General features: G+C 40.5%; 1 protein-coding gene across 1 annotated transcript in view; it reads left to right on the top strand.

Annotated features, from left to right (window-relative positions):
- The first annotated feature begins 4,070 nt into the window (after positions 1-4,070).
- Positions 4,071-26,617, top strand: part of ANO4 (anoctamin 4) — a 95,331-nt gene continuing 72,784 nt past the window's right edge. Inside the window, exons 1-2 of the mRNA XM_087723303.1 lie at positions 4,071-4,133; positions 23,289-23,477. Coding sequence (XP_087579429.1) covers positions 23,426-23,477 — 52 coding nt within the window. The 5' untranslated portion in view covers positions 4,071-4,133; positions 23,289-23,425. The remainder of the gene's footprint in view (positions 4,134-23,288; positions 23,478-26,617) is intronic.

Raw genomic sequence — 26,617 nt, 5'->3', positions numbered from 1 at the left:
GTGGCAATATCACAATGCACAGCAATTAATGTTGTCAAGATGTTTTTAGATTTTTAGATTTTAGATTTTATTGGGAATTTATATGCCGCCCTTTTCCCTGAGGGGACTCAGGGCGGCTCACAACAGTGAAGGAAAGGGAGTGCAAGACGAGACTTAAAAAGAAAAGAATCGTGATTAAAAGAAAATTAACCATAAAATCACAACATTCACTCAACATTCGGGCGGGGTGAGAGTAATCCTATCCCCAGGCCTGACGGGATAGCCAGTTCTTAAGGGCTGTGCGGAAGGCCTGGACTGTGGTGAGGGTACGGATCTCCACGGGGAGGTTGTTCCATAATGTCGGAGCTGCAACTGAGAAGGCTCTCCTCCGCGTAGTCTTCCCAGTGCTCAGAAGCTGTTGAATCTGAATGGGTAAGAACATGCTTTAGCTCAACGTAAGCAAGACTGAATGGCTATGAGTTTTAGTTCCAGGAGTAGGAGGGCCTGCCCATGATCTCTCATTCTTGCGCACCTCCCAATTAGACCATTGCAATATATTCTATATGAGGTTGCCTTTGAAGACCATCTGGAACTAGAACTGGTCTAGAATGCAGTTGTACAAATAGATAAATATCCTCTGAGATGTTTTAACATAGTTTTGGGAACTATCACTCTTATAGGTCTTTTCCGATGTGATGACTCCCTTAGTAATTAACTTCAGGCACACCAACATTTCTGTGCTTAAGCAATGGACAAAATAATTTTATTTTCAATTTCTTAATTGCCAAATTATCACAAGTCTGAAAGAAAATCTGCTTCTTGCTTTAAAATGCATTTATGTAATTAAAACTGATAAGGCAGCGTATTTAAAGTAAGCATTGTATTCAACTTTTTAAAATATTATTAGTCTAAATATACTACAAAGGGCTGAGTTTATACCATACTTATAGTATTCAAACATTATCATATACTGGAGGCTATAGAGATAATTACATCTGTACATAATTTGTATGGGATCTTTCTTGTTTCTGATCTATATATGTGCAGATATGCATTTACTCATGATTTGCATGGCATTATTCTTCTTCTATATAGGAAACGCCAACATTATTTATAAAATGACATAGTGACATTCAATCATTATTATTTTTCTCTCAGTGTTTCTATCAACAGCCTGATAGCACTGTTCCCAAATAACACATTTTCTTAAAAGGCATAAGCTTTTGAGACATTTGCAGTCATTTGCCAGGAATGCTCCTCTGCATTATATGTAGAACAAATGGTGCAAACCTTGCACAAAATAGTTAATGGACACAAATTTGATATCACGACTCAAAACAAGGATAAAGTAATCTTCTTGTACCATATTCGCCATTAGATGTTGGCAATCATGTTGGCGATCCTATTTTTACCAACAGCGGCATGAAAAAGTGCTATTATGTTTTGTCCAAACCAGTTCCTTAGATTTTTAAGTGATGATATTCTTCTTCTGTCTGCACTTGTTTGCCTTCAGTCTTTCCTTGGAGGATTAAGTGAAGTATGCCGTATTTTTCTGGGTGTCACATCACATGTCCAAAATATTATAACTTTTGCTTTTTTATGGTTTTGATGATTTCCCTTAGCTTTCCCAGGCATCTTAAAGTGTTTCAACTTCCCAGGACACTTAAAGCAGACCTCAAAGTGACTGTTTAGAAAAGTGGGACTTTAACATTATCATTGAGAAATTGTTGAACTCTTGTTCAACAAGAGTCAAAAGGTTTCTGGAAAGCTCAGAAAGTTTCAACAAACAGAATGGATTAAAAAAGGTGCAGAAATTAGGCTTCATTAGATATTGTGATGTTTGCATTCAGCACTTTTTTGAGGAATGCTAATATAAAAAAACGCAAAACAAAGATTGATTATACATCTGGTTTAGAAAGAATTTATTATAGTCATTGTGATTATGGGGCTTTTGCTCCCCATCCTACTCTTTTTATTTTGTAATCATCTACTTATCAGGAGTAAAAACACTGTTCTATAGTTTTATATTTATGAAAGTTACTGTAAGTGTTCAACAGTGGAATAGGACCTTCTATCTTAACTTCTACATTATGGCCATCTAAGAGAGCTAGTATACTATTAATCTAAATCAATGTATTTCAAATTGTTACCCTGAAATCTTGCAGTTATGCCTTTAAGTGATTTTTAAAAATAGGATTATTACTTAAAGACAACCATGCAAGTACATTGATTCTAGTAAATCAAGAATATGCATATTTCCAGAATACAGAATGTGCATGCACATGTGTAGGTGTATTATGAATATTCATCTATCTTAGCTTTTCCTGCATGCACTTATTTATAAATTATGTATTTTAATTACTTTTGTATGTAAATATGATGGAATATGCAGCTGCAGGAGCTGAGGGGGAGACTTTTGGCAACATAATAGCTTTTCCTAGAGAGAGAGATCTAGGAGAGATTGTGCTGTCCCAATCTGGAGGTGGGACAAGGGAAGAAGTTCAGGGTAGACAAACCTAGAATTTCTCACGAAATATTTAGTAGCGTAGAAAGTTATAGCTTTTATTTGCCAAGATTTTGTCCAGATGTAAACAAATAAATGACTGAACTCAATTGGATTTCACTGTTTCGTCTCAAGGTTTCGATCTGACGGTAAGAATAATTTCAGATTTTTTACTGAAATATTACAAATATATTTTCTTAAGTGTCAGATCTCTGATTGCAAAATTATTCCATTAGCCTTTGAAACTGATGAATCACTATTTTAGGAATTGCACCTGCAGCAATATGGAAAGTATTTTTCATGTGTCAAAACATTCTATTTTAGATTTAAATTCAGATACTTTTGCAAATATTATTAAGTTTATTTTTAAGTGAGTGAAACATACTACTATATTGTAAAAAGTTATTCAGAATCTGAAATTCTAACCTTTTACCCTACACCTGAGAAGCAAGATTCTAGTTATAGTTATATAAATTTTTTAAAGTATCAGATAACTTTAAAAAAATAAATCTATTTTTTAATGATACCAATATACTTTTATTCATGACATGGACTGAAGACATACACACTTTTCTTATTTTTCCAGTAAAATAATTTTATTTTGCATGCAAATGTGTAAACCATGTTCTCATTTTAGTTTCCATGGTATACAAAATAAGAATTAAACCGAATCCAGGCTTTCTGGATGAACTCAATTGGAAATACATGCATACATATTGCATCAGGACTGAAGGATGCATAGTTTCTTATGACCCTGGATCTCTGGTTGTGATGTGATTGCAGGAACTGTATTTGCAGGGCAAAAAGAAAAACAAAGCCTAACGTCCCTACTGTAAGGTGTGTATTTATTTCCTGTAAGATATTTAAACGCGCTCATTCTTCTTTTCTGCCTTTAACACTTTGTCCTCTCCGTGACTCCAGGATGACTGTCGCGTGGGGGAGAAATAGTGCGGTTGACACCAAACCGTTCGGACCGCGGGGGCTTCTGATCCCCTCCTCAGATAGAAGGCCAGCAAACGCCTCCGGGAGGCCGCGAAAGCGGCGCCTCAGCAGTCTTCTCACCCCAGCCCGGGAAAGGTGTGCGCGGAGTTTGCTCGCCTCAGTGCCAGGCTTCCACGGCTCTTGGCAACGGCCGGCCGAGCAAGAAGCCCGTTGCTGGCGGGGTCGCTCAAATCACTTTTTTCCCCGCTCCACAGAGGGGGGCGCGCCCCCGCCTCTCCCCTACACTCTCACACACATACATAGAGAAACGCAGGCGCGCGCAAATAGTCGCGAGCTTAGGAAGGCGGCAGGGCAAAGCGAGAATCCCCACAGCGGAGCTTCGGTGTGTGTCCCGGCGAGGGAGGACCCAATTGCCTGCTTTTAGCTGCAGTGCTCCAGGGGCAGAGCCGTGCGCCCCACGTTGGCCACTGCCGCACCACGAATCGCCCGCTGACAGGTTTGGTAGATAGTGTAAATCCTTCCCTGTTGCCGCGCGGTGTGTGCATGTGCATGTTGAGTCTCGCATCTCGCCCCCTTCGCTTTGCCTCTGTCCTCCAGATGACTATTTGCCGGAGCTTTGCTTGAATCCCGTCCTGTTAAGATCGCCTTTCTAAAGGACGCCTCCTTTCCTATGCTGCTTCCCCCCCCCTCCGATGTTCCGATTCGTGTGGTAAGTGGCGGGTGTGCATAGATGGAGGTGTATTTGCTGCAGTGCTCCCTAGCTCTACCCACCCTTCCTCCTCTTCGCTCTCATCCCTCCGGATCACTTAAGCCTCGCGCCCTTCGTTTGCTGGCCCATTTTCTCCAGGTGCTTGATTGAAGTCGGTGCGGTTTTCTTCTGATTTTTGTTCCTCGCAACCCCGCAGAAGCCCCTTGCCTGAAATCCCGTTTGTCCTTGACGGAGGAGGCATGGAACAGGCGCCGGTTTGTTGTGCTAGAACAATACAGAGAAATCCCGCGGAAATAAAATGGTGTGTTGGGGGGGGTTGCTGGTGGTTTCTGTATGCCAGATTACAGCCCATTCCCCAGAGCAAAATAGCCTAGAGCTGCAAAAGAACAGGCAAGGAAAGCAACTCGCGTAATTCCAAGACATTAAGAAGTGGGGAGGGTGGGAAAATATGCGCGCGCGCGCGCACACACACACGTGTGTTCTGATCGGCACTTGGTCCCTGTCATTAAAGGCAGTTCCTTAACGCGGCTGCAGTACTGCGAGTATCGGGAAAATTTACCAGGCATTTAATGGACGTGTATGCAAGTGTGTCTGTGTGAGTGTGGGTGAAGTCAATATTAGAAAGCAAAGCTTATTTGATGAAGTAGATTTATAATCCTGCGGTTGTTTTGTTTTTAATCTGAAAAGTTGGAATATGTTGCAGCTCCATGAAGAAAGAAAAGGGTATATAATGGAATGGTAATGGAGAATGTAATTATTTTGACCCTACTTTGTCAGTTGGTACAACTTTAACTTGAATATCAGGGGTGTTTAGTAAAAAGCAGAATTGAATCATTATACAGTATGGAACAGCAACTTTTTGGAATAGTAAACCATCACATTTTCCTTCTTCCTGTTTTAAAAAAATAAACGGGCACATAATTTACTATGAATCATATATCACAATATTTTTTCATTATGTATTAACAATTTCAATGAGATCATTTATCATAAACAGTAATAAATCTTCAAAGTGCCACAAAATAAAAACATGGATATTATGAGTTTAATGTGCAGTACTTGGATCAAATATATGTTGATAGAAATCCATGTCCTTTCTGTCAAAAGTATTTATTGTTTTTCATATGAATAATTCTTCCACCAACATAATTGGCTCCAGGGCAATTGAGGGTCATATTGTACTGGCTGCTTTCCAGAAGACTACAGCTGCAGCTTGGATAGCGTACATCACAGTTAGGAAAAGAAATGCCTACCCATATTTTACCTATATTTGATTTCCTTTTTCTCTTCAGGCTTGAAGGCAGAGTTGCAAGATTTGGTTGCAGACATTCAGACAATCACTAAATTACATCAAAGGGACAGAAAACACCAACTCTTTGTTGCCATTTAGTGATCTCTTGGATTTGTGCTGTGGAAACTCAGTAGCTACACTGAACTGTATGGTAAAAGTAAATATTTCCCCTAGTTAGCATCAACTAGTGGTTATTCATAATCCAAGTCATGTTCTTGGCTCCACTACAAAATGGGTTTGGCCCTGCCGCCTTCCAGATTTTTTGATGGTTAGGTTGAAAAAGCCATGGTTAAATTGTCATGCATACTTAACCATTCCAGGTAAAATGGGAAATTAGTGTTGAATAATTGTAAATAGGATACAAATGTACATTGAAGCAAGGTGTTTTATTAGTCTTGCTATAAGATTGTTTTATTTTTAAGAACATTTCTTCAGAAAAAGATTGTTGCTTGAAAAATGGGATTAGAGATGTTTTAAAATCTGAATTGCAGTAGTAATTTTAACATTAATGTAGAAAGGGGATGGTGGTGTTAGCAAGGCATGTAACAATTTTGCAAAACAAAAAGTAGGATCAGATCTGACCAACAGTTATACTGTTGTGGCAAATTTAAGCGAGCATGTTCATGTACTTCAGAAAAATCACATTTTAAACTATAAATACTATCTAAAATATAACTCCTAAATTGTAGATATGTAGAAACAGCCTTTAGAGTTTGTTTGATAGGATTAGTAGAATTTTAGCTAGTGTATCTCCAATTTACACTAGGTATAGTGTGAAAGCATTATTTTCAGTGTATTTATTTGTCAGAATACTAACAAAATGAATAGTTCATATGCTTCAGGCATGTTTTATATCACAGAAGTCCTCTTTAGTCCCAACAAGAAATGTGTTTATGTACTTCACAGTTTGTGCATGGGATGAAAATTGTGTTTTGCTCAGGTGAATTATATCTGTTTTATGTTATACTCAAAGGATTGCTCTGTATCTCTATATTTTATACTCCATTACTGAAACCCAGAGAAATTTAGAACAACCCATCAACATGATCTCTTAAAATAGTAACAGATAAAATTTCATCTAAAGAGCCTATTTTGTATAACTTTTATTAAAACACTATTGAGTTAGAGAAACACCTGCAGGAGATTGTCAAGATCAAATGAAGCATCCTGTCAAAATCAATAAAATTATTTTTATATAATCAAAATGATTTATCATATAATCATTTACTGAAATACAGAAAACTATGGCATGTTCTCTTCCTATTGCATGTAGTGACCAGCTAGTAAGTATAATAGCAGCAATATATATATAAGCAAGAAACTCCTTGTTTCTCTTTTTAACAGCTACCTTTGTTATATTTAAATACAACAAAGCCTTCTCCTGTACAATTAATTTATGTGTTAAACTATGATTCCTATTAACCATAAAACAACATGGGTCATGATGGCTAGAGATTATGGGAACTGTGACCCAAAATGCATGGAGGGCACCAGTTTGGAGAAGAATCTTCAAATAAAAGAATGCTTTGTCAGGTCAGGCAGATGAGTGGATTGGGAAAAAACGTGAACAGTGATTCCTTTTGAGTGAAATGAAGTTCATTGTTATTATGGGCACAGTTGACTAAATCCAGCTCTTCGTTCACTATTTATTTGATTAGTATAGCCACTCATCTCACATTTGTGTCTCTGGGCAGTTCATATAATTAAGCAACGAAACAAATAAGAATGGCCATTATAACTCTTCAGCTACTTCAATACTAGCTTGTGTCTAGTTGCACAGACAGTCCTCAACTTACAATAGTTCATTTTTAGTTACTGTTCAAAGTTATGACGCCACTGAAAAAACTCAGTTATAACCATTTTTCACACATATGATCATTGCAGCATCTCCATGGTCACATGATCAAAATTCAGATGTTTGGGCAACTGACTCATATTTATGATGGTTGCAGTGTTTGGGGGTCATGTGATCACTTTTTTCAATCTTCTGACAAGCAAAGTCAATGGGGAAGCCAGATTCACTTAACAACCAAGTTACTAACTTAACAACCAAGTTACTATCTTAACAACTGCAGAGATTGACTTAACAACTGGCAGAAAAAGTCCTAAAATGGGGCAAAATTAACAACTGACCCACTTAACAACATAAATTTTGGTCTCAATTGTGGTTGTAAATCAAAGACTACCTGCACTAAACACAAGCTAGTATTATGTGGTACATTGTTAGCCCAACTCCAGCTCTTTTGAGTATATATTCTTTATTTAATTATTTTAAGTGTTCAAATGCTAGCCTCTAGAAACATGCTACTTAATATACAGTTGTATATGCTTTAAGGGGTAGGAGTGAGGCTGAAGAGAAGGAACAAACTGTAGTCTTTCAGTTATTGTTGGACTCCAGTTCTCTTGAGCTCCATCATATCTGACCAACAGTTTAAAAAGATGAAAAAATATCAACAGCACATGGAGTTATGTAGATCTTTCATTCCGTATGTATTGCACACATTGTATTCTAGAAAAATGTTGATCAAATAGATCTCTATATGTCAATCCAACTCTAGGTTTTTGTACTCTTTGGTTTTACTATGTTAGGGGACTCTGATCACTAAGTTGTTTTTGGAACTACAAACTGGAACAAAATGGCAAATGGCAATAAAAGTGGTAGTTCATCCTCTTTTAAGCTTCTTCCTTAAGTCCACATTTGCCCAGTGAACTAAAACAGAAAGGTGGTATCTAGTGAGGCTAAAAGAAATAGGATCATAATCCAGCAATAACAACAGCAACCAGTTAGGGTTCTGCTTCCATCAGAAGCTCTAGAAGAATGTGTGAGACATGACGATAGAGCGTTTATTTCATAAAATCTGTCCTACAATGGTATTGTAGCTTTTTATGTTGGAAATGCAAAAAGTAAAAAAGACAACATCCATCACAGAGTTTAATGCTCTGTTTGACAATGGCAGAAAAACACTAGTCCAGTCCCTAAACTCAGGGAGATGATAATTCAAGCTGATAACAGATACCATATCTGTAGCAGCGCTCACTGAGAGATAAGCCTTCATTAAATATGAAAGCAAAAGCAAAACCAATGGGGGTTACTATAATAGTATTATTTAAATATTTATTGGCATCAGTGCTTTTAATTGACAGATAGCTTCAGAAGACCTACTGTAGGTTTTAGCTCTCACAACACATAAGGTAGTGCTTTGCTGCACAGCATGGTGTTAATTCTTTCTGCAAGTTGCACAGATTGCTGCTACAGAAATATTGAAGAACCTATGTTTTTCTGGGGGAATTTGCAGGATTAGCCAGGATTGTGTATTATGATGTCCAATTGGCCTTGAGACAGAGTTAAAACTGAAGCCATGCCTCTGTGCTCCTTGCTTCTGGTTTCCAGTTTCAACTCTGTCTGGCTGAAGAAGGACGAGTTGCTTTTGGTTCCAGTGATTTCCAAACACAATCTAGTGCCATCCTGAAAATTCCTTCTCCCTGCCTTCCCCCCTTTTGATTCCATCTGCTTCTCAGAAGGGTTTTACAAGTTGTTTGTTGGGGCTATTAGAGGCGGGATGCCATTCCGGTGGCCATTTTGGGCCTCATGTTCCGACGGGCCGCATGGGTTGAGGCAGAGGCTGCTACAGAGCCTTGATCTCATCCCTGCATTCTGGGGGGGGGCATCCCTTCTACAGTGGCAGTTGCAGCAAGGCCCTGTGCGCCTGGAGCGAGGCCAAGAGGCCCAGAGCAGTGTGGGACGAGGATTGCACGGTGCACCATGTGGTGCTGCCGGCAGCTGCGTAGCTTGAAAAGGAGCCAGAAAGGTCTACCGGCAGCTGAAATCATCGTGTGGAGGCTGCGGGGAGCTGTTTTTTGCTACTGGTCGGGTGGGCTGAGCCTGGAGGAGCCCCAACCTGGTACCATAGTGTATGGAGAGGAGAAGCCTGATTCCCCCTCCCATTGTCTCCTGGGGAGAGACCTTCCAGTGGGGCCTGAGAAAGGCCCACAGCCTCTGCAAGACTGCGAAAGACCAAGGCTGCTGGGAAGCCTTCCAAGGCCTTACAGAGGGATGAAGAAAGGAGGCACAGGGCCCTGGAAAAGCAGGTGTCCAGGGCTGAACAGAGGGGTAGGCCTAGCCCTGAGGTCCAAATCACCTATCAGATCGAGGTCTAGGTCCCCTTCCAGGGGGAATTCCCCATTATATGTCAGATAATATGCAGGGGATATTTCTCCTCCCCCCCCCTCTCCATGGTAAAACAGGGCCCCTATCTGAGGAGTCCATTTCAATCCATTAGGCCATCCTTGGCTCCACAATCCGATGACTGTGAACAGATTGAGGAGGAGGTGATTCCTTCATTAGGGACATGGAACAGCTTCCTACAAGCATTCAGAAGTTTATTTCCTCTGCAATTTCATATGAAATTGCTACTGGTTTAAAGAAGGAACTGCAAGCCCTGCAACTGGGGCAAAGGTCACTGTGGGGGAGCACTGCTCAGGCCAGGCCTAGACCCTCCCCCGCAGAAGTGCACTGGCCAATTTCATCTTCTCTGGCTAGCAAAAGTTCCATTGCTGGGGATCAGGTCCAAAGAGAAGTAAATATGTCCGATGATGAGGACCCCTCAAAGCCTGAAACAACAGCATTCTCAGGATTGTTTCTCCCAGATTTGTTCAAATCTCTGTTACGCAAGGGTTTACTCAAAACCTCCTCCAGAGAAGGAGGAAATCCCTGCCCCTGAGCTATTCTTGTAAGTTGTTAAGAAACAGTGGGAAAAGCCAGGGACTTTTCCTAACCCTAGTAGCAGTGATAGGAGATTCTTTAACATAGAGCCTAGTTTTTCTGAGGCTTTGCAGGTGCCCACAGTTGATCCTCCATTGATGGCCTTGGCTTCTATGTCTACGGTCGTGTCCGGCGATATGGCTAATTACTTGACAACCGATGACAAGAAGGCGGAGCTGACTCTTTGCAAAACATTCCAGTCTTCTGTGTGGGTAATCAAGGCAGCTGCCTCAGCGTCGTTCTTCAGCCGCACCACTATCCTTTGGCTCCAGCAGATGCAGGAATGGATTCCGCCAGAGGAGGTGCGTACTCATCAGGATCTCAACAAGCTGGTTGCTGTCACACAGTTCTCTGCTGATGCCATTCTGCATGCCATGAAGTATGCCTCCCGGGAGTTGGCCTCCTTGGTGACCTCCCGATATCTCCTGTGGCTGCGGGGGTGGCAAGCTGAGAACAAGGCAAAGTGGCATCTGGCCTCATCACCAGGGGGGCTCCCTTTTCCGTGCCCCATTGGACCCAATCCTCGTTGAGGACAAGAATAAGAAGAAAGTCATGCCCACGCCCACGGGGAGTTGGAGCAAAAGTCTGCACCTTATTTTCGGAAGCAGCCCTATCGTCAGTCAGATCAGGAAGTTCAACAAAGCAGGTATTTTTCAAGATCAGATAGGCAGTCGGATAGACACTACCCGAAGGATAGGACTAGGTTCCAACCCCAGGGGAAGTGGCCCTTTCGGGGGGAGGTGGCTGTCCCTACCGCCGGGGCAGATAGGTCAATAGTGACCCCACCCATAGGCGGCAAACTGATCTTGTTTGCCGACGCTTGGGCTGCGCTTACCACAGATGCCTGGGTTCTGAACACCATCAGATTTGGCCTGCGCCTGGAGTTCCTTTTCATTCCCCCGAACCACTTTTGGACATTTTCAGTCACCAAGAGTAGGGATAAATGCTCTCTCATGAGACAGGCCATCCAACATCTCTTAGATATTAGGTTGGTGGAACTGGTTCCACCGGACCAAGTAGGGTCAGGATTCTATTCTAACCTCTTTGTCGTTCCGAAAAGTTCGGGGGGATGAGGGTGATACTAGATCTAAAACTTCTAAATGTTCATTTGGTCTATAGGAGATTCAAGATGGCATCCCTTAAATCCATCTTGGCGGGGATCAGGCGTAATGACTTCATGGCCTCCATCGATCTGACGGAGGCTTATTTCCATATCCCCATCTTCCCTGGCCATCATAAATACATCAGGTTCTCCTATTTAGGTAGGCATTATCAGTATAGGGCCATACCATTTGGACTGGCGTCCACACCTCAGACCTTCACTAAGGTCCTGGCTGTGGTGGCGGCTTCCCTCCGAGAGCACTCCGTCAGGATCCAATATTATCTTGATGACATCTTGATCCAGGCGGCAGCATTTGAGCGTACGAGGGAGGATATTTTGTTAGTAGTGTCTCCGCTCCAACAGTTAGAGTTTTCAGTGAACTTGGATTAGAATTTCCTGATCCCCAGCACCAGGATTCTTCACCTAGGGACTATCATAGATTCCAGGTTGGGGAAGGTGTTCCTATTCCACGACCGTAAAGTTAGTTTGTTAGCTTTAGTTAGACAAGTTTGACGTCAGTGTTCTGTTCCTGTAGTGGTGCTTTCCAGCTTGCTGGGGAAATTCATTTCTTGCATAGATGTGGTGCCTTGGCCTCTGCATGTGAGGCCGCTTCAATGGCGTCTCCTGCCTCATCAGAGGTCCAACTCCAGCAATTCCGAGGCAAAGGTTCCAGTGATGCCGCAGGTGCAGCTGTCATTGAGGTGGTGGCTCTCCCTGGCGCTACACAAGGGCTGCGAGTTCAGGGGGCTGGAGCGCCCATCCTGACAATGGATGCCAGCTTGTACGGTGGGGAGCTCTCTTGGAGTCCCCGATGGTGCAGGGCCATTGGACCTGGTTGGACCTCCAACACAATATCAACTGGCTGGAGCGGCGAACGATTCACTTGGCACTGTGGCACTTCAAGGGCTATGTTCGAGACCAGAATGTCTTGGTGCTAACTGACAATGTGGCAACGAAGGCCCACATCAACCAGCAAGGTGGCACACACTCCAGGGCTCTTCGAACCGATCGCTCAGGGCGGAGCACATCATGGGAGTGAACAATCATCAAGCCAACTGGTTCAGTCGGGCCATGGTCAACCACGGAGAGTGGAGACTTCTCCCAGAACTGTTACAGATCATCTGCTCCAGGTTCGGCCTTCCGGAGGTGGATCTCACTGCAGAACGCTCAGGTGGAACGGTTCTTCTCTCGGTTCCCAATTCAGGGGACAGAAGGGGTCGATGCTCTTCGTGGCCAGAGGGCCTGCTCTATGCTTTCCCTCCCCTTCCCCTTCTCCTTGGCGTAGTTCGGAAGGTGATCTCAGAGAGGGCGAAGCTCATCTTAGTGGCACCTTACTGGCCGCGCCGGGCATGGTTTGTGGACCTCATGTGGCTGTCGGTGTCACATTTGTGGAGGATCCCGGGGAGAGAGGTAGAGCTCAGGCAGGGGAATCTGGTGTATCCCAAGTCACAGTGGCTGCAACTAGCCCTATGGAGATTGAGCGGGAGTGCCTGAGGGACGCCCAGCTTTCCCAGAGGGTAATCTCCACCATTGAGGCCTCACGCAGGGGTTCCGCCACCAGGATCTATGATTCCACCTGGCGGGTTATTGCAGAGAGGTGCTGGGTCTCAGGAGCGAATCCCCGCGAGGTTTCATTACCGCACATCTTGTAGTTCTTCCAAGATGGGTTGGATAAGGGGCTCTCACATGGCACCCTTAGGAGGCAGGTAGTGGCCCTATCGACGATGATTTGGGGAGAAGGGCTCCTTCCACTTTCCCCGCTTCCGTTAGTTAAGAGGTTCCTGAGTGGCGCGGGCAACCTCCGCTCCCCGGTAGTCCACAGATTTCCAACATGGAGCCTCACTATGGTTCTCCAAGCCATGACAGGGGCACCCTTCGAACCTCTGAGGACGGTTGACCTGAAGTTCGTGACCCTTAAGGTAGTGTTCCTCGTGGTGGTCACTTCGGCGCGTTGCATCTCCAAACTGTGGTCGTTGTCCTCCAGGTCGGATCTTTGCACATTCCACAATAATTGGATTGTCCTGCGACTGGATCTGACTTTTCTCCCCAAGGTAAACTACCTTTTTCACAGATCGCAGGTGGTAGTGCCGGATTTTTGCCAGGACCCATCACATGATAGGGAACGTCTTTGGCACAGGTTGACGTCAGGTGTGCCTTGCACATTTACCTGAGGTGCACAGAGAGCCTCAGGAAATCTGAGGTACTTTTCGTTTCCTTTTACTCGTCTTCCTTGGGGAAGAGGGTGTCCTCCTCTGCTATAGGGAGATGGATCAGATTGGCCATTGCACTGGCCTATGAAGTTCAGCACCTACCGGTTCTCCAGGGCATCACAGCACACTCCACCAGGAGCATGGCTACCTCAGCGGCCTGGGCTACACAGGCGCCTATTGCGGAGATTTGTAGGGCTGCTACATGGACATCCCCATCTCCCTTTATCAGGCATTACAGGTTAGACACTTTTGTATCGGCTAATGCAGCGTTTGGTCATAGGGTGTTACAACAGGTGGTAGCACATGGGGAGCCCAGGACCAATAGTGCCCCCCCCCTGAGGGACATTAACTTGGGTATGTCCCAATCCTGGCTAATCCTGCAAATTCCTCCAGAAAATGACAGTTGGTCTTATCTGAACTGTTACTTTGGGAAGTTTGCAGGATTAGCCAGGTTCCTGCCCTAGCATTGGTCCATTGGGTTGGGGAGTTCAGGGGGTAGGGTGTGTCCCCTTATGACTTGTTTTCAGGTGTTTTTCAGTGGACATGGCTGTTGAAACTGGGAACCAGGAGCACAGAGGCGTGGCTTCAGTTTTAACTCTGTCTCGAGGCCAATCGGACATCATAATACCCAATCCTGGCTAATCCTGCAAACCTCTCAAAATAACAGTTCAGGTAAGACCAACTGTAATTTACATTTAGTGAGCAAATTGAAATCACTGTAAATAAATAGCATGATGCCAAGTTTTACTTTAAAAATCAATTTATATTGGTTCATAGTTTAGAATCAGAATTCTAAAGACACTAAAGAAAAACCAATTGATCCTTGTAGGACTTGCTTTTTAAATGAACACACTTAAATGCGGTTGTAATCATTGTGGGATTTGTGCTGATGTTGTCTTCATAGATAAAGCTTTAGTTGTATTTTAGTATAAGCAATTATTTTTGCACTTTAACAGCATTATGTATTTTCAAACTAAACTGTTTGCTTTTTTGATCTGAAATGACATTATGAACAATCAGACTTCATGTCCTCAGACTCTGTCAGATCAGTCCAATTCAGCTTGACTCAACCACACATCCAAAGTAAGATTTGGAAATGAAAGTTTTAATTTCTTATTGACGATCATAATAAATTCATAAAAGACTGATATTTATTAGCCCCAATGGCATTTATCTACCAAATGTCAAAGAAGTATGCATGGGTATTTAGGTGATAGGCTTTTCCACACTTGGACTTACTTTTAAGAGAAAGAATTATAACTTGTGTCCAACCCTCTATAGTTTTGGTATATTATATTATATTTCTTTCTCCTATTCAATCACATTTGATTTTCAGAGACTGTCTGGACAAGTCCCTGAAGTTTTATTGGCAAGGTTTTTAAAAGTGGTTTGCCATTGGCTCCTTCCGAGGGCTGAGAGAAAGTGACTGGCCCAAGGGATCCTCCATGAAGAGTTTGTGACTGTAGAAATTGATCTTGGTGGCCACATGCAGCCCATTATCTGTATGTGTTGTCCATTCCTGCAACAGAGTTTTAAGGAAATACCGTAGCTAATTATGCATTTTTTTTTCATTTGGAGGGATTGAAATATGTCTGGTTCATAATTTATCTGAAGCCAATCAGCTCACGTAATAATATTGGGTTTCATCTAAGAAAGATGAAAAACAAAGCTTTTTAAAGGTTTTAGTTTAGAGCATAGATGTAAGATGTTTTATAAAGCCAATTGAGGTGTATAGTGAGAGAGAAGGTTGCTATTTATTATTCAAATAAGGAAACATAACAACTACTAAAAAACTGAATGATTTTTTTCAATATACATCAACAAGCAGAGTAGACATCAGCAGAAAGAGAAAGTGAAACTTTATTCCCAACAAAGAGGAAAAAATTGCAGGACAAAAAATTGAGGGATGCCCAAGAGGAACTTAGTTTGGTATTGGTTATTGCAATTATGAGTTAGTATTCATTAATGCATATAGGATTAAGGTTTTGCAAATAGCCTCTCTTCTTTGGCTGTATTTCCAAAGGTTAAATCCATGCAAATGCATTCAGCCCAATATGACACAAATGCAACATGGAAATTAAGGATGTAGCCAGAAATTCTACCCTGTTTGCATCTTCAGTGAACATAGGTATTTTTCTGAGAAAAGAAATAGTTTTGTATCAAAATAATCAGGCCCTTAGGATATGTAGCAGCAGCCGCAGCTGTGTGTTTTGATTTTGGAGACAAGACAGGAAATCAGCTCAAATATTTCTTATTATAGGCTTGGTGCTATTGCTAATATTTAATGTGTGCATTTTTAGTGTTTATTATTTATGACCAATATTGGTTCTTTTAATTGGTTCTTTTGTCTCCATAATTATTTTACAGTACTTGAATTAAGGCAAATTCTAAGTTTTATAGAAACGTAAAACTTTTTTAGTTTAAGGTTAAATTTTATCTCTGTGTTGACAGGCACATGAAAATTTATTGCACTCAGTGAAAAAAGTAGGTTGCAAAGATCAGTAAATTTAATGATAATTTTTGTCACTCCATTAAATTATCTAAGTGCTTTAAATTATGAATACAGTGAAATCTGTTACAGTTTCAAAAATGTACATATATAAACCTAGGAAAAGAGATTGAAAGTCTTTGCAAAGTATTGCAAAGTATTAATGTGACGATTTAATTTTCATCATTCACATTTTTTTATCATTGAAAGACCTAAGAGAGAGGTAACAGAGTTCATCAGGAAGAAAATCTCTATAGTCACTAACAATCAATATCAACTTGGTGGCATATGGTAATTAAATTAAATTAAACCTTAATGCATTCATCTCTTTTCAGAAAAGATAATTATAGGTAGTTTTATTATTTGTACTTTTTATCCACAGTTTCATATATCTGTACGTAAGGGATAGCTTTATGTGATGCCTACCAAAAATGGCAGGCCTTTATAGATGTGTAAAATATATTTTTAATATATCTTTATTTACAGTCTTATTATTTGTAATTATTCAGCTGAAACAAAACCCCGTAATTAGTGAGGGTTGCTTTCTCAGTTCATGGACTGATAAAAACAACTGATAAAAAACAGCTGAATTTAATTCTTTTTAACATAATATATTTCCCCCCATTAAAAAATTTGAGCCTTTACCACAAAAAGTTTTGACGCTAAACAATTAACTTTTAATATTTATTATCAGATACTTTCTATTTGAACAGACTTTAATATTCACAAATCCATCAGTGAAATGGCAATGAAGTATTAAGATTTTAGTACTGTGGAAATAACTTTTCAGTAGACACCTCACCTTTTCCTGTTTAAGTATCTTTATATCATAGTCTGTTGCTCAGATTTAGTATAGCCAATAGCATCCTAAGTACTTATTTATTTTAGTCATTTGTACTGGTCTCTGTACAAAAAATTCCTTGAGGTTCTAATGTAATGTTAACTTATAATGCCACTTTTTCATCTTCCTTCATCCATAGTATAATTGGGGAGAAGAGTATACATTATTGCTAATGCATAATTATAAAATAATTATTTTTCCAAATAATTACACAGTTCTTTTGATTAAGTGGATGTTCACATAAGTTTGCCATAATATGAAATGACTTATTTTGGATACTTGGGTATAATCTCAGGTAATTCTAAACCTTTGCTTAAACTGTTAAGTGATTTTGGAGAAAAAAAAATTAAAAATGGAGTACAGAAATAATATGCATAGACCTACCGGTAGTACTTCAATCCTGTTCAAGATTATTTGAAATTCCCACTGAACATATGGCACTTAATTGTGACAAAAAAGCACACAGACAACCTCTTTCAGTAACAGAATGAATTGACAGTTCCTTGTATGCATGTTATTAAAACTAAACTTTTTATTTATTTCATAAATACAGAATTTGTATCCAATATCTGATTGGAAATGCTTCAATTGAAATAAATCCTTAGAGGATGTATAGTGCATATATTGCAATATAATAAAAATTAATTATATAAACTCTTGAATAAATTATGAAGAAAATCAACTGCTGTTATTAGAATGCTGGCATCATCCTGTACAATGACAATTTTGCTAATTGCGTCTTTTTTACCTTTATGATTTATGTATCCAAGTTTTTTTTGCTTAATTAGCTGAATTTTAGCCCAAATCTAGTTACTTTCAAAGGTCTTAAACAAGCTGAAATGCTATATGTTGCTTATGAGATTACTGTTTAAATTTGATAGCCTTTACTATGAAGCAAATATAAAACCTTATTTCTGATATTCCAGTTTGCTTCTGATTGTATTAAATTTTTAGTAACTGAACATAAACTGTGTTCTATATTTAATACTGAAGGTTAATTGGGTAGTTTTTTGTTCTAAGTGCTGTAAAAATATTGGGAGAAGTACATCTGAACCCTGGGTTTATATGTCTACTTTTTCCTTAATGTCAAAGATGAAGCATTTCTGGACAGTATCTAGAAACACAACTGAAATTTGGTGGTGTGCTCAAACAGGACTATGGGCTACAAAACTAAACATAATTTAAATAATATTTATTTTTTAAGATATTTTTAGAAACTAACTCTTATTTGATTATAATTTTGACAAGATTTCAATATGTAAAAGAGGCAAATAATAACATTTATGGACAACATTGCTATGAGTGTAAGAGAATGGGCAACTTCTGTAATATATAACAATATTCTCTGGGGTTAGAAAAATAGGAAATCCTGCTACATTTATTTGCAAATCATTTTATTAGTAGACTAAATAATTGTACAGGATAATAATAATGCTTATAAGTTAACTCATGAGTTGGAAATATACCGGTAATTTATAAGTTGGAAATGCTGATAAATACAAATTCAGATAATAAAATTTGGTTGTTGAAAATAGGAGAAATTGAGAAATTCTCTGAATGTATTTTAATTTAAAAATTCAGAGCATGAGTATAAGCCTTCTATTCATCTTCTGGAAAATTATGGTATATATTCCTTTCCCCAATTTTTGAATCAATTTTACTTTTCAAGGCAGTTAATAAATTAATGGAGTTATAGGCTAATTCTGAGAGAGTAGGTCCCTGAGAAAGAAATCATGTTATAGGTCTAAAGGTGGCTCGGTTAATGGCATACAAGATCCTTTTTTGGAAGAGGTTGTTAAACTTTGAACTCATCTTAGGTTTTTACACATATAGTATCCGTATTCAATGTAAAAAGGACATAAACTCAGATTTCTAATATATTATTTTACACAAATACAGAGTTATTACAAATTAAACTGAAGTCAGGTAAACAGCAATATAGCAGTAAGAAGGCTTTATAAAGAGTAACAATACATACCTGTGAACATACTTTAACGATAATAAACTTGGTTACTGTATAGCTCAGTTTTCCTAGTCAGCAACTGAACCTGTTTTTGTCTATGCAGGAATTGCATGTAGTTAAAACATTTGTCCCAAAGGTGCTTTTTTAGGAGGCAACTTCTTGTTTTTTCTTTGAAGACGTTTCGCTTCTCATCAGAAAAAATTGCAGACTACAGGAACCAGGAACACTACTCAGGTGACCTGAGGACACAGATAAACCTCCAAGTGCTTCAACAACCCTCTAAAAGGATGCAAATGACAAGCTGCAAGGAATATAAATCCTCCCATTCACCACTATCCTGTCACAGCTGAAGAAGCTTCTTGGATGAGAAGTGAAATGTCTTCAAAGAATAAACAAGAAAGTCCAGTTGCCCCCTGAAAAAGCACCTTTGGGACAACCATGACCTGGATGACTGAGAATCTCTGTAGACTTTAATAAAAGCATTGTTTTTTTGTTTTTTTTAAAGGGAAGCTCCTTGGGCTTACAAAGTTTTATTTATGTTTTGAAGATGATAAAGATAGCATGGCATTTAAAAATCTACACAGATATTAAAGTTAGTCTAGAAAAGTAATAATGTAAAGGGTGCCCTGTTCGATCAGGCCATAGTCCTATCTGGTCCAGCATTTTGTGTTGCACAGAGGACATTTGTATGCATTGGGAAGCCCGGACTAAAGGACACTAAACTTCTTCCAATGTCAATCAGTATTTAAGACAGGTTATGCATAATTTAGAAGGTACTGTAATAAACAGCTACCAGCATTACTAGATATTTAATCTGACAAGTATTCATGTTTCTGCAGGGACCAGTCCAGGTAGTGTCCAGGAATTTGACACAATTGAATGGAAGGGAAAAAATATCTCTACCATATATCCTATTACCCTTTCTTTCAAACTAAAGAGCCTTGATTGCTGTAATCTTTCTTCATAAGGGATCTGTTTCAGTTCGCTAAAAAATCTGTTGTTAATTTTTGAATATTTTTTAGGTCTGTTATATATCTCATTCAGCCCTCAAACAAGGCAATCTATGTACAAATTTAAGAAACACTAGCCCTTCTCCCCCCCCCCTTCTTTAGTCATTACCCATTAATTTCTCCTTTCCGTTCTGTTTTCTTAGTAATTGCCAGTTCACAAAACACATATCCTTTTATTCCATTATGGTTGAATTTGTTTAGGAGCCTTAAGTTTTTTTTAAATCCCAAGCAATATCTATCGGGTTGTCGTTATTTCAATGAAAAGCATTTACATGCTACATTTGTAACTGCTCTATGAACCAGATGAGCTCAGGTCAAATACATGAAACCAGATATTTCCTATTTATCCCCTAATCATAGGCAGCAATATATTAGAACCAGTTTTGTTATAATTTCCAAAATGCTCAGTTTTGTTCAGATTAACTAATGCAAATATTTTAAGTGAAGGCTTCATATGATTCTGTTGTTACCAGTTTGCTAGTACCAGTTTCCCTAACCCATAGAGATTTAGTGGGAATAATAGGATTTGTGGTCAAAGACATCTAGCATCTTTACTTTGGGAAGGACTGATATAAAAAGTGAATGGAAGCATAAATTCCATTTTTAATTTACATCTATAGATTCATCGCTCCCTTAAGAAATATTGTAAATTATTTTCCACTATACAATCAGAATAGTTTGTCATTTTTCTTCAAAGCATTAGAATGCTTTAGAAAAATTTAAAGTATTTTCATCCAAGCTGCTGAATTCATTCAAGAGTTGAAAAATGTTTGTCCTTGAATAAATATATCATAAAGTGGAAAGGAAAACTAGTGTTGTGGTCTACTGGCGGCCTGCGGAGCTGACAGCAGAGTCGCACAGTGAGGAGGTTGAGGAGGAACATGGGCCAGTCCTGGAGTCTGGGGAAGGCTCGGATGAGGGTTCTGCATTGGCGGCAGAGAGTGGGGCAGGGCCATCTGGGAGTTATGTGCTGCCCCCGGAGCTGCCAGAGTTGGACATCAGTGAGGCAGAGGAACAGGGGGAGCCTGTTCCCAGTGCGCGTATGCACAGAGCTGCCAGAAGGCAAGAACAGTTAAGACAAGAGAGGCGACTCGGGAGTAAGGCTTGGAGTTGATTGGCCCCTCCCATAAGACATAAAGGAGGAGCAAAGGCATATGAGCCTTTGCAGGAAGCAACTTTGTTCGTTCTGGTTGGTTTAAAGTCTAAAGTTCTGTTTTGACTCTGTGCTCCATGTAGCTTTGCAAAGCTAATTGCCAATTAGGTCTTTCGCAATATTTAAAGGGAGATATTTAAAGGGTGCTTATCAACCTTATCCTGAAGGACTTTGGCAGACGTCTGTCAGACTCTTTACAAACTATTTGTGACTCATTATGCTGTGAATGAACATAATTCACACCCGTTGAAATAAAAAGAGGGTATTTGGGACTAAGTGGGTACTTTTTACTGTCTCAGGAAGCCTTGGTCAGAACAGCTAAGCTCACCTTTGTAACTACAGCAGGGCAAAAAAGTATTTAGTCAGCCACCAATTGTGCAAGTTCTCCCACTTAAAAAGATGAGAGAGGCCTGTAATTGACATCATAGGTAGACCTCAACTATCAGAGACAAAAGGAGAAAACAAATCCAGACAATCACATTGTCTGATCTGGAAAGAATTTATTTGCAAATTATGGTGGAAAATAAGCATTTGGTCAATATCAGAAGTTAATCTCAATACTTTGTTATATATCCTTTGTTGGCAATGACAGAGGTCAAACGATGTCTGTAAGTCTTCACAAGGTTGGCACACACTGTTGCTGGTATGTTGGCCCATTCCTCCATGCAGATCTCCTCTAGAGCAGTGGTGTTTTGGGGCTGTCACTGGGTAACACAGACTTTCAACTCCCTCCAAAGGTTTTCTATGGGGTTGAGATCTGGAGACTGGCTAGGCCACTCCAGGACCTTGAAATGCTTGTTATAAAGCCGCTCCTTCGTTGCCCAGGCGGTGTGTTTGGGATCATTGTCCTGCTGAAAGACCCAGCCACGTTTCATCTTCAATGCTCTTGCTGATGGAAGGAGGTTTGCACTCAAAATCTCACGATACATGGCCACATTCATTCTTTCCTGTACATGGATCAGTTGTCCTGGTCCCTTTGCAGAGAAACAGCCCCAAAGCATGATGTTGCCACCCCCGTGCTTCACAGTAGGTATGGTGTTCTTTGGATGCAACTCAGCATTCTCTTTCGTCCAAACAACGACGAGTTGTGTTTCTACCAAACAGTTCTACTTTGGTTTCATCTGACCATATGACATTCTCCCAATCCTCTTCTTGATCATCCAAATGCTCTCTAGCAAACTTCAGATGGGCCTGGACATGTACTGGCTTAAGCAGGGGGACACGTTTGGCACTGCAGGATCTGAGTCCCTGGCAGGGTAGTGTGTTACTGATGGTAGCCTTTGTTACGTTGGTCCCAGCTGTCTGCAGGTCATTCACTAGGTCCCCCCGTGTGGTTCTGGGATTTTTGCTCACCGTTCTTGTGATCATTTTGACCCCAAAGGGTGAGATCTTGTGTGGAGCCCCAGTCTTCCATTTTCTAATTATTGCTCCCACAGTTGATTTCTTCACACCAAGCTGATTGCCTATTGCAGATTCAGTCTTCCCAGTCTGGTGCAGGTCTACAATTTTGTTTCTGGTGTCCTTCGACAGCTGTTTGGTTTTCACCATAGTAGAGTTTGGAGTGTGACTGTTTAAGGTTGTGGACAGGTGTCTTTTATACTACTACAAGTTCAAACAGGTGCCATTAATACAGGTAATGAATGGACAGAGGAGCCTCTTAAAGGAGAAGTTACAGGTCTATGAGAGCCAGAAATCTTGCTTGTTTGTAGGTGACCAAATGCTTATTTTCCACCATAATTTGCAAATAAATTCTTTCCAAATCAGACAATGTGATTGTCTGGATTTGTTTCCTCATTTTGTCTCTCATAGTTGAGGTCTACCTATGATGTCAATTACAGGCCTCTCTCATCTTTTTAAGTGGGAGAACTTGCACAATTGGTGGCTGACTAAATACTTTTTTGCCCCACTGTAGATAAATTATTCCTCTACCATCTCTTAAAACCACTAAGGGGGTAATGATAAGATATAAAAAGATAGGGTCTTGTATCTTTAATATTTGCACAGATGTGGGAATTTTATTAGCTGCGAATAAACTATTATTATTTTGCCAGTTCCCATCCCCCTTTTTTCATACTGAAGAGAGCCCATTACTTGGTATTATTAGGAACTATTCATCTGGAAGTACCTTAAGAGCCTCCATAACAAGGTGATACTTAATAATATATCGCAATAATAACTCTCAAAACCGGGAAATGTTCAAATTTAAATTGTGAATCCAGATTAGCATAAAATTTAGACATTTCTTTCAACTTTTCATTTCAGATTTTACACCAAAATTTGTACTAGTTATTCAAAGTTTGCCTCCTATAAACTTTTATCTTTTCCTTTTTGATAGGTAAAAGCTTGTGTATTCATGGGGCTGAAAATTGTACACAGGTCTACCACAGGAGAAGTACAGCAAATAATTGGCTATTACAACATCCATCTGTGGTTAGGCATTCTTCATTTCCACAAGTTAGAAAGTCTATAAACATGGAAGCTTCCTCTTCTGGATTTGTTACATCACCAATTTCTCATCCCACAGGTATTTAGTTCTATTGTTTTCCTAAGTGCTTTACAAAGTTATCCCTGCTGTGAAATACTATATTTAGAATATCTATCAACCTCCATAGAATTTCTCTCTATATCAATTAATAGAATGATTTTCTTTAAAAAAAAAAAACTACAGTTATTTGCAATTGTCATAATGATTGATGAGAGCAGGAACAGAGATGGTTGGAAGATCTTAGAAAAACTGAAGTATTTCATTTTGTTTCTAAGATACTCTGTTATCATCATCTAGTATTGTTCTGTCCACTTTTGTATTTAAAGAAAGCCATGCCAGAAGAGCTACCGTATTTTTCAGAGTATAAGACACACCTTTTTTCCTCAAAAAAGAGGCTGAAAATCTGGGTGTGTCTTATACATCGAATGTAGCATTTTTGCCTCCTGAAGCCCCGCCCTCCTCACCAACATGGCCGTGGATACCCTTATGGAGGCTTTCAGAGAGTTCCTGGGGGCTGGGGAGGGGAGAAATGATCACAAAATGGCCTGTTTTTGCCCCCCCCCCCAGCTCCCAGCAGCACTCTATAAGCCTCCATAAGGCTATGCATGCAATTTTGTTTTTTACAAAAAATGGGGGCGTTTTCATGAAAAATGGGCCTTTTTTGGGAGGTTTGCAGAGTGCAAACCTTTTTTTTCCTTTTGGAAAGCTGTTTAACTGATTGATGAGAATTACATTGATCAAGTGCTGTGCCACCAGAAACGAAGTCTTAAGTGCTGCAGATTGTCAGCGATTTCCTTCTCCAGCACATGGATAAATATACCTGGAAACATCTACCTACCTACCTACTATCTGTCTCTCCCTACCTACCTATTGTATTTTTCTTTCTCTCTTTCTCTCTCTTTCTCTCTCTTTCTCTCTCTCTCTCTCTCTCTCTCTCTCTCTCTCTCTCTCTCTCTATATATATATATATATATATATATATATATATATATATATACACATACACACACCTTTATCTATCTACCTACCTACCTACCTACCTACTCTCTCTCCCTACCTACCTACTGTATTTCTCTCTCCCTCTCTATCCCTCTATCTACCTACTTTTTTTAAAAAATTGCCTCTTCAAAACCTTGGTGCGTCTTATACTCCGGTGCGTCTTATACTCCGAAAAATACGAATATTTCTTCTCTGAATACAAACAAATTAGATAATTGTAAGTTTATCTGTATATTATGTTTGAAATATACAGATAAATTCACAATAATCTAATTTATGGATATAATTGCTTGTTACTCAGGCAACATGTACTTCAAACATGCATCAAAAGGATTTTCACATCAGTGAAACAACAGTAGCTGCTTGAAAACTTTTTTTGAAATATTATTGGGCTTTCTGGCTATTCTGGCGATTCTGAGTTCTTGAGCAGCAAGAGCATTTATTTTTATTTATTTCAAGATCACTTTCAAATTACTGACACTCAAAATATTCATAAGCATCCAATTGTTCTGCAGTTGTTAGAGAGTCACCTCAGTCTAATGTTTTGAATCTATGTAGGAATAATTTAAATTATATTCTCATATACCCAGGTGTATGTATATCGGTGGGTTTAAAAATTTTTTAGAACCTATTCTGTAGTTATGGCCTGTTTTGTGGGAGTGGCTCGGCAGTCATGTGACCAGGTGGGTGTGGCCAACTTGGAAAATGTGATGAAACTCACTTAACAATGCTCTTGCTTAGCAACCAAAATTTTGGGCTCAATTGTAGTCATAAGTTCTCTCTCTCTTTCTCTCTTTCTTTTTCTCTCTCGCTCTTCTTCCTTCTTTTGCCTCTCTCTCCCTTTTTTTCTTTCTTTCATCTCTCTTTCCCACTTTCTTTTTTTCTTCCTTTCTTTCTCTTTCTCTTTCTGTCTCTCTCTCTCTCTCTGTGTCTTTCTGTCTGTCTCTGTGTGTGGCTCTTTGTCTCTCCCTCCCTCCCTCTCTCTCTGTCATTCTCTCTCTGTGTCTGTCTGTCTGTCTCTCTCTCTCTCTCTCTCTGTGTATCTATCTCTTCCCTCCCTCTGTTTGTGTATGTGTCTGTCTATCTCATCCCCCCTCTCTCTCTGTGCCTCTTTCTGTCTGTCTGTCTGTCTCTCTCACTCACACTCAGACACAGACACAGAAACAGACACACATACATACTGTGGTCACCGTGTTGAGTGTTCCAATCACAATTGAAACACTCAACAACTGGCCTGTATTTATGGTTTTTTGCAGCATTCTGCAGTTATAGGACCAAAATATATGGTTAAAAGTACCTGGCAGCGGCATTTTTACCTGGGGGGCTCCGCAGAACATCCCAAGACCAATGCCACCACATCTGCCCTCTTCGGGGACAAATCCTCTTCAGAAGGACGAGGCCCTGCTGGTCCCCCTTGCGTTCCTCGTCTTCCGGCCGCGGCCCCATGCCGTGGAAAAGAGGGATGGAATCTTCGCTGCAGGACAGTAAAGCTCCATCCACCAGAGGCAGCAGGACCAAAGCCCCTCTCCCAACTTGCCCTTCCTCCCTCTGAGGGCGAGAGACCCCGCTGCCCCGCTGCCTCTGGCTTCCCTCTGAGAGTCTCCGCTCTCCGGGGCTGTAATTGTGCAGGCTGTGCGCACAGGCCTATGTTTTCCATGGGGAGTCGCGGATGGGCTCCAGAGTCGCTCCACGCCTTGGAAAACATAGGTGTGTGTGCACAGCCTGCACAATTATAGAGAGTGGAGACTCTTGGAGGGAAGGCAGAGGCAGCAGGGCAGCCAGGACAAGGGAGCGCTACCCGTGTGGCGTGTACAAACAGCAAAAGAAGGAACAGGATGGGAGTTTGGCTGTTTGAAAAACCTCGTGTGTAACTCTTGTCATGTTCCTTCTTTTGCTGTTTGTACGCGCTACGCGGGTCGCACTCCCTTGTCTTTCACAGCTGCCTCATTTCCAATTGGGGCAGGGATCCATGGAGAGGGACGGAAAAGATGGATTTCTTCCTCCCCCCCCCATTGGAAACGAGGCGGCTATGAAAGACAAGGGAGCGTGACCCACGCAGCTTTTCAAACAGCAGAAGAAGGAACAGGAGGGGAGGATTCGTTGGACAAGCCCACGGGCACACGCTGCTCTCTCCTCTGACAGCTGCCTCGTTTCCAACGAAGGGGGTGGGGAATCCATGC

This window comes from Thamnophis sirtalis, unplaced genomic scaffold, assembly GCF_051295495.1.
Source record: "Thamnophis sirtalis isolate CommonGarterSnake01/CBP01778 unplaced genomic scaffold, rThaSir2_p1.2 scaffold_9, whole genome shotgun sequence".
NCBI classification, from domain to species: Eukaryota; Metazoa; Chordata; class Lepidosauria; order Squamata; family Natricidae; genus Thamnophis; species Thamnophis sirtalis.
The sequence above is the reverse complement of the archived record's forward strand: the minus strand, read 5'-3'. Positions and strand labels throughout refer to the sequence as shown.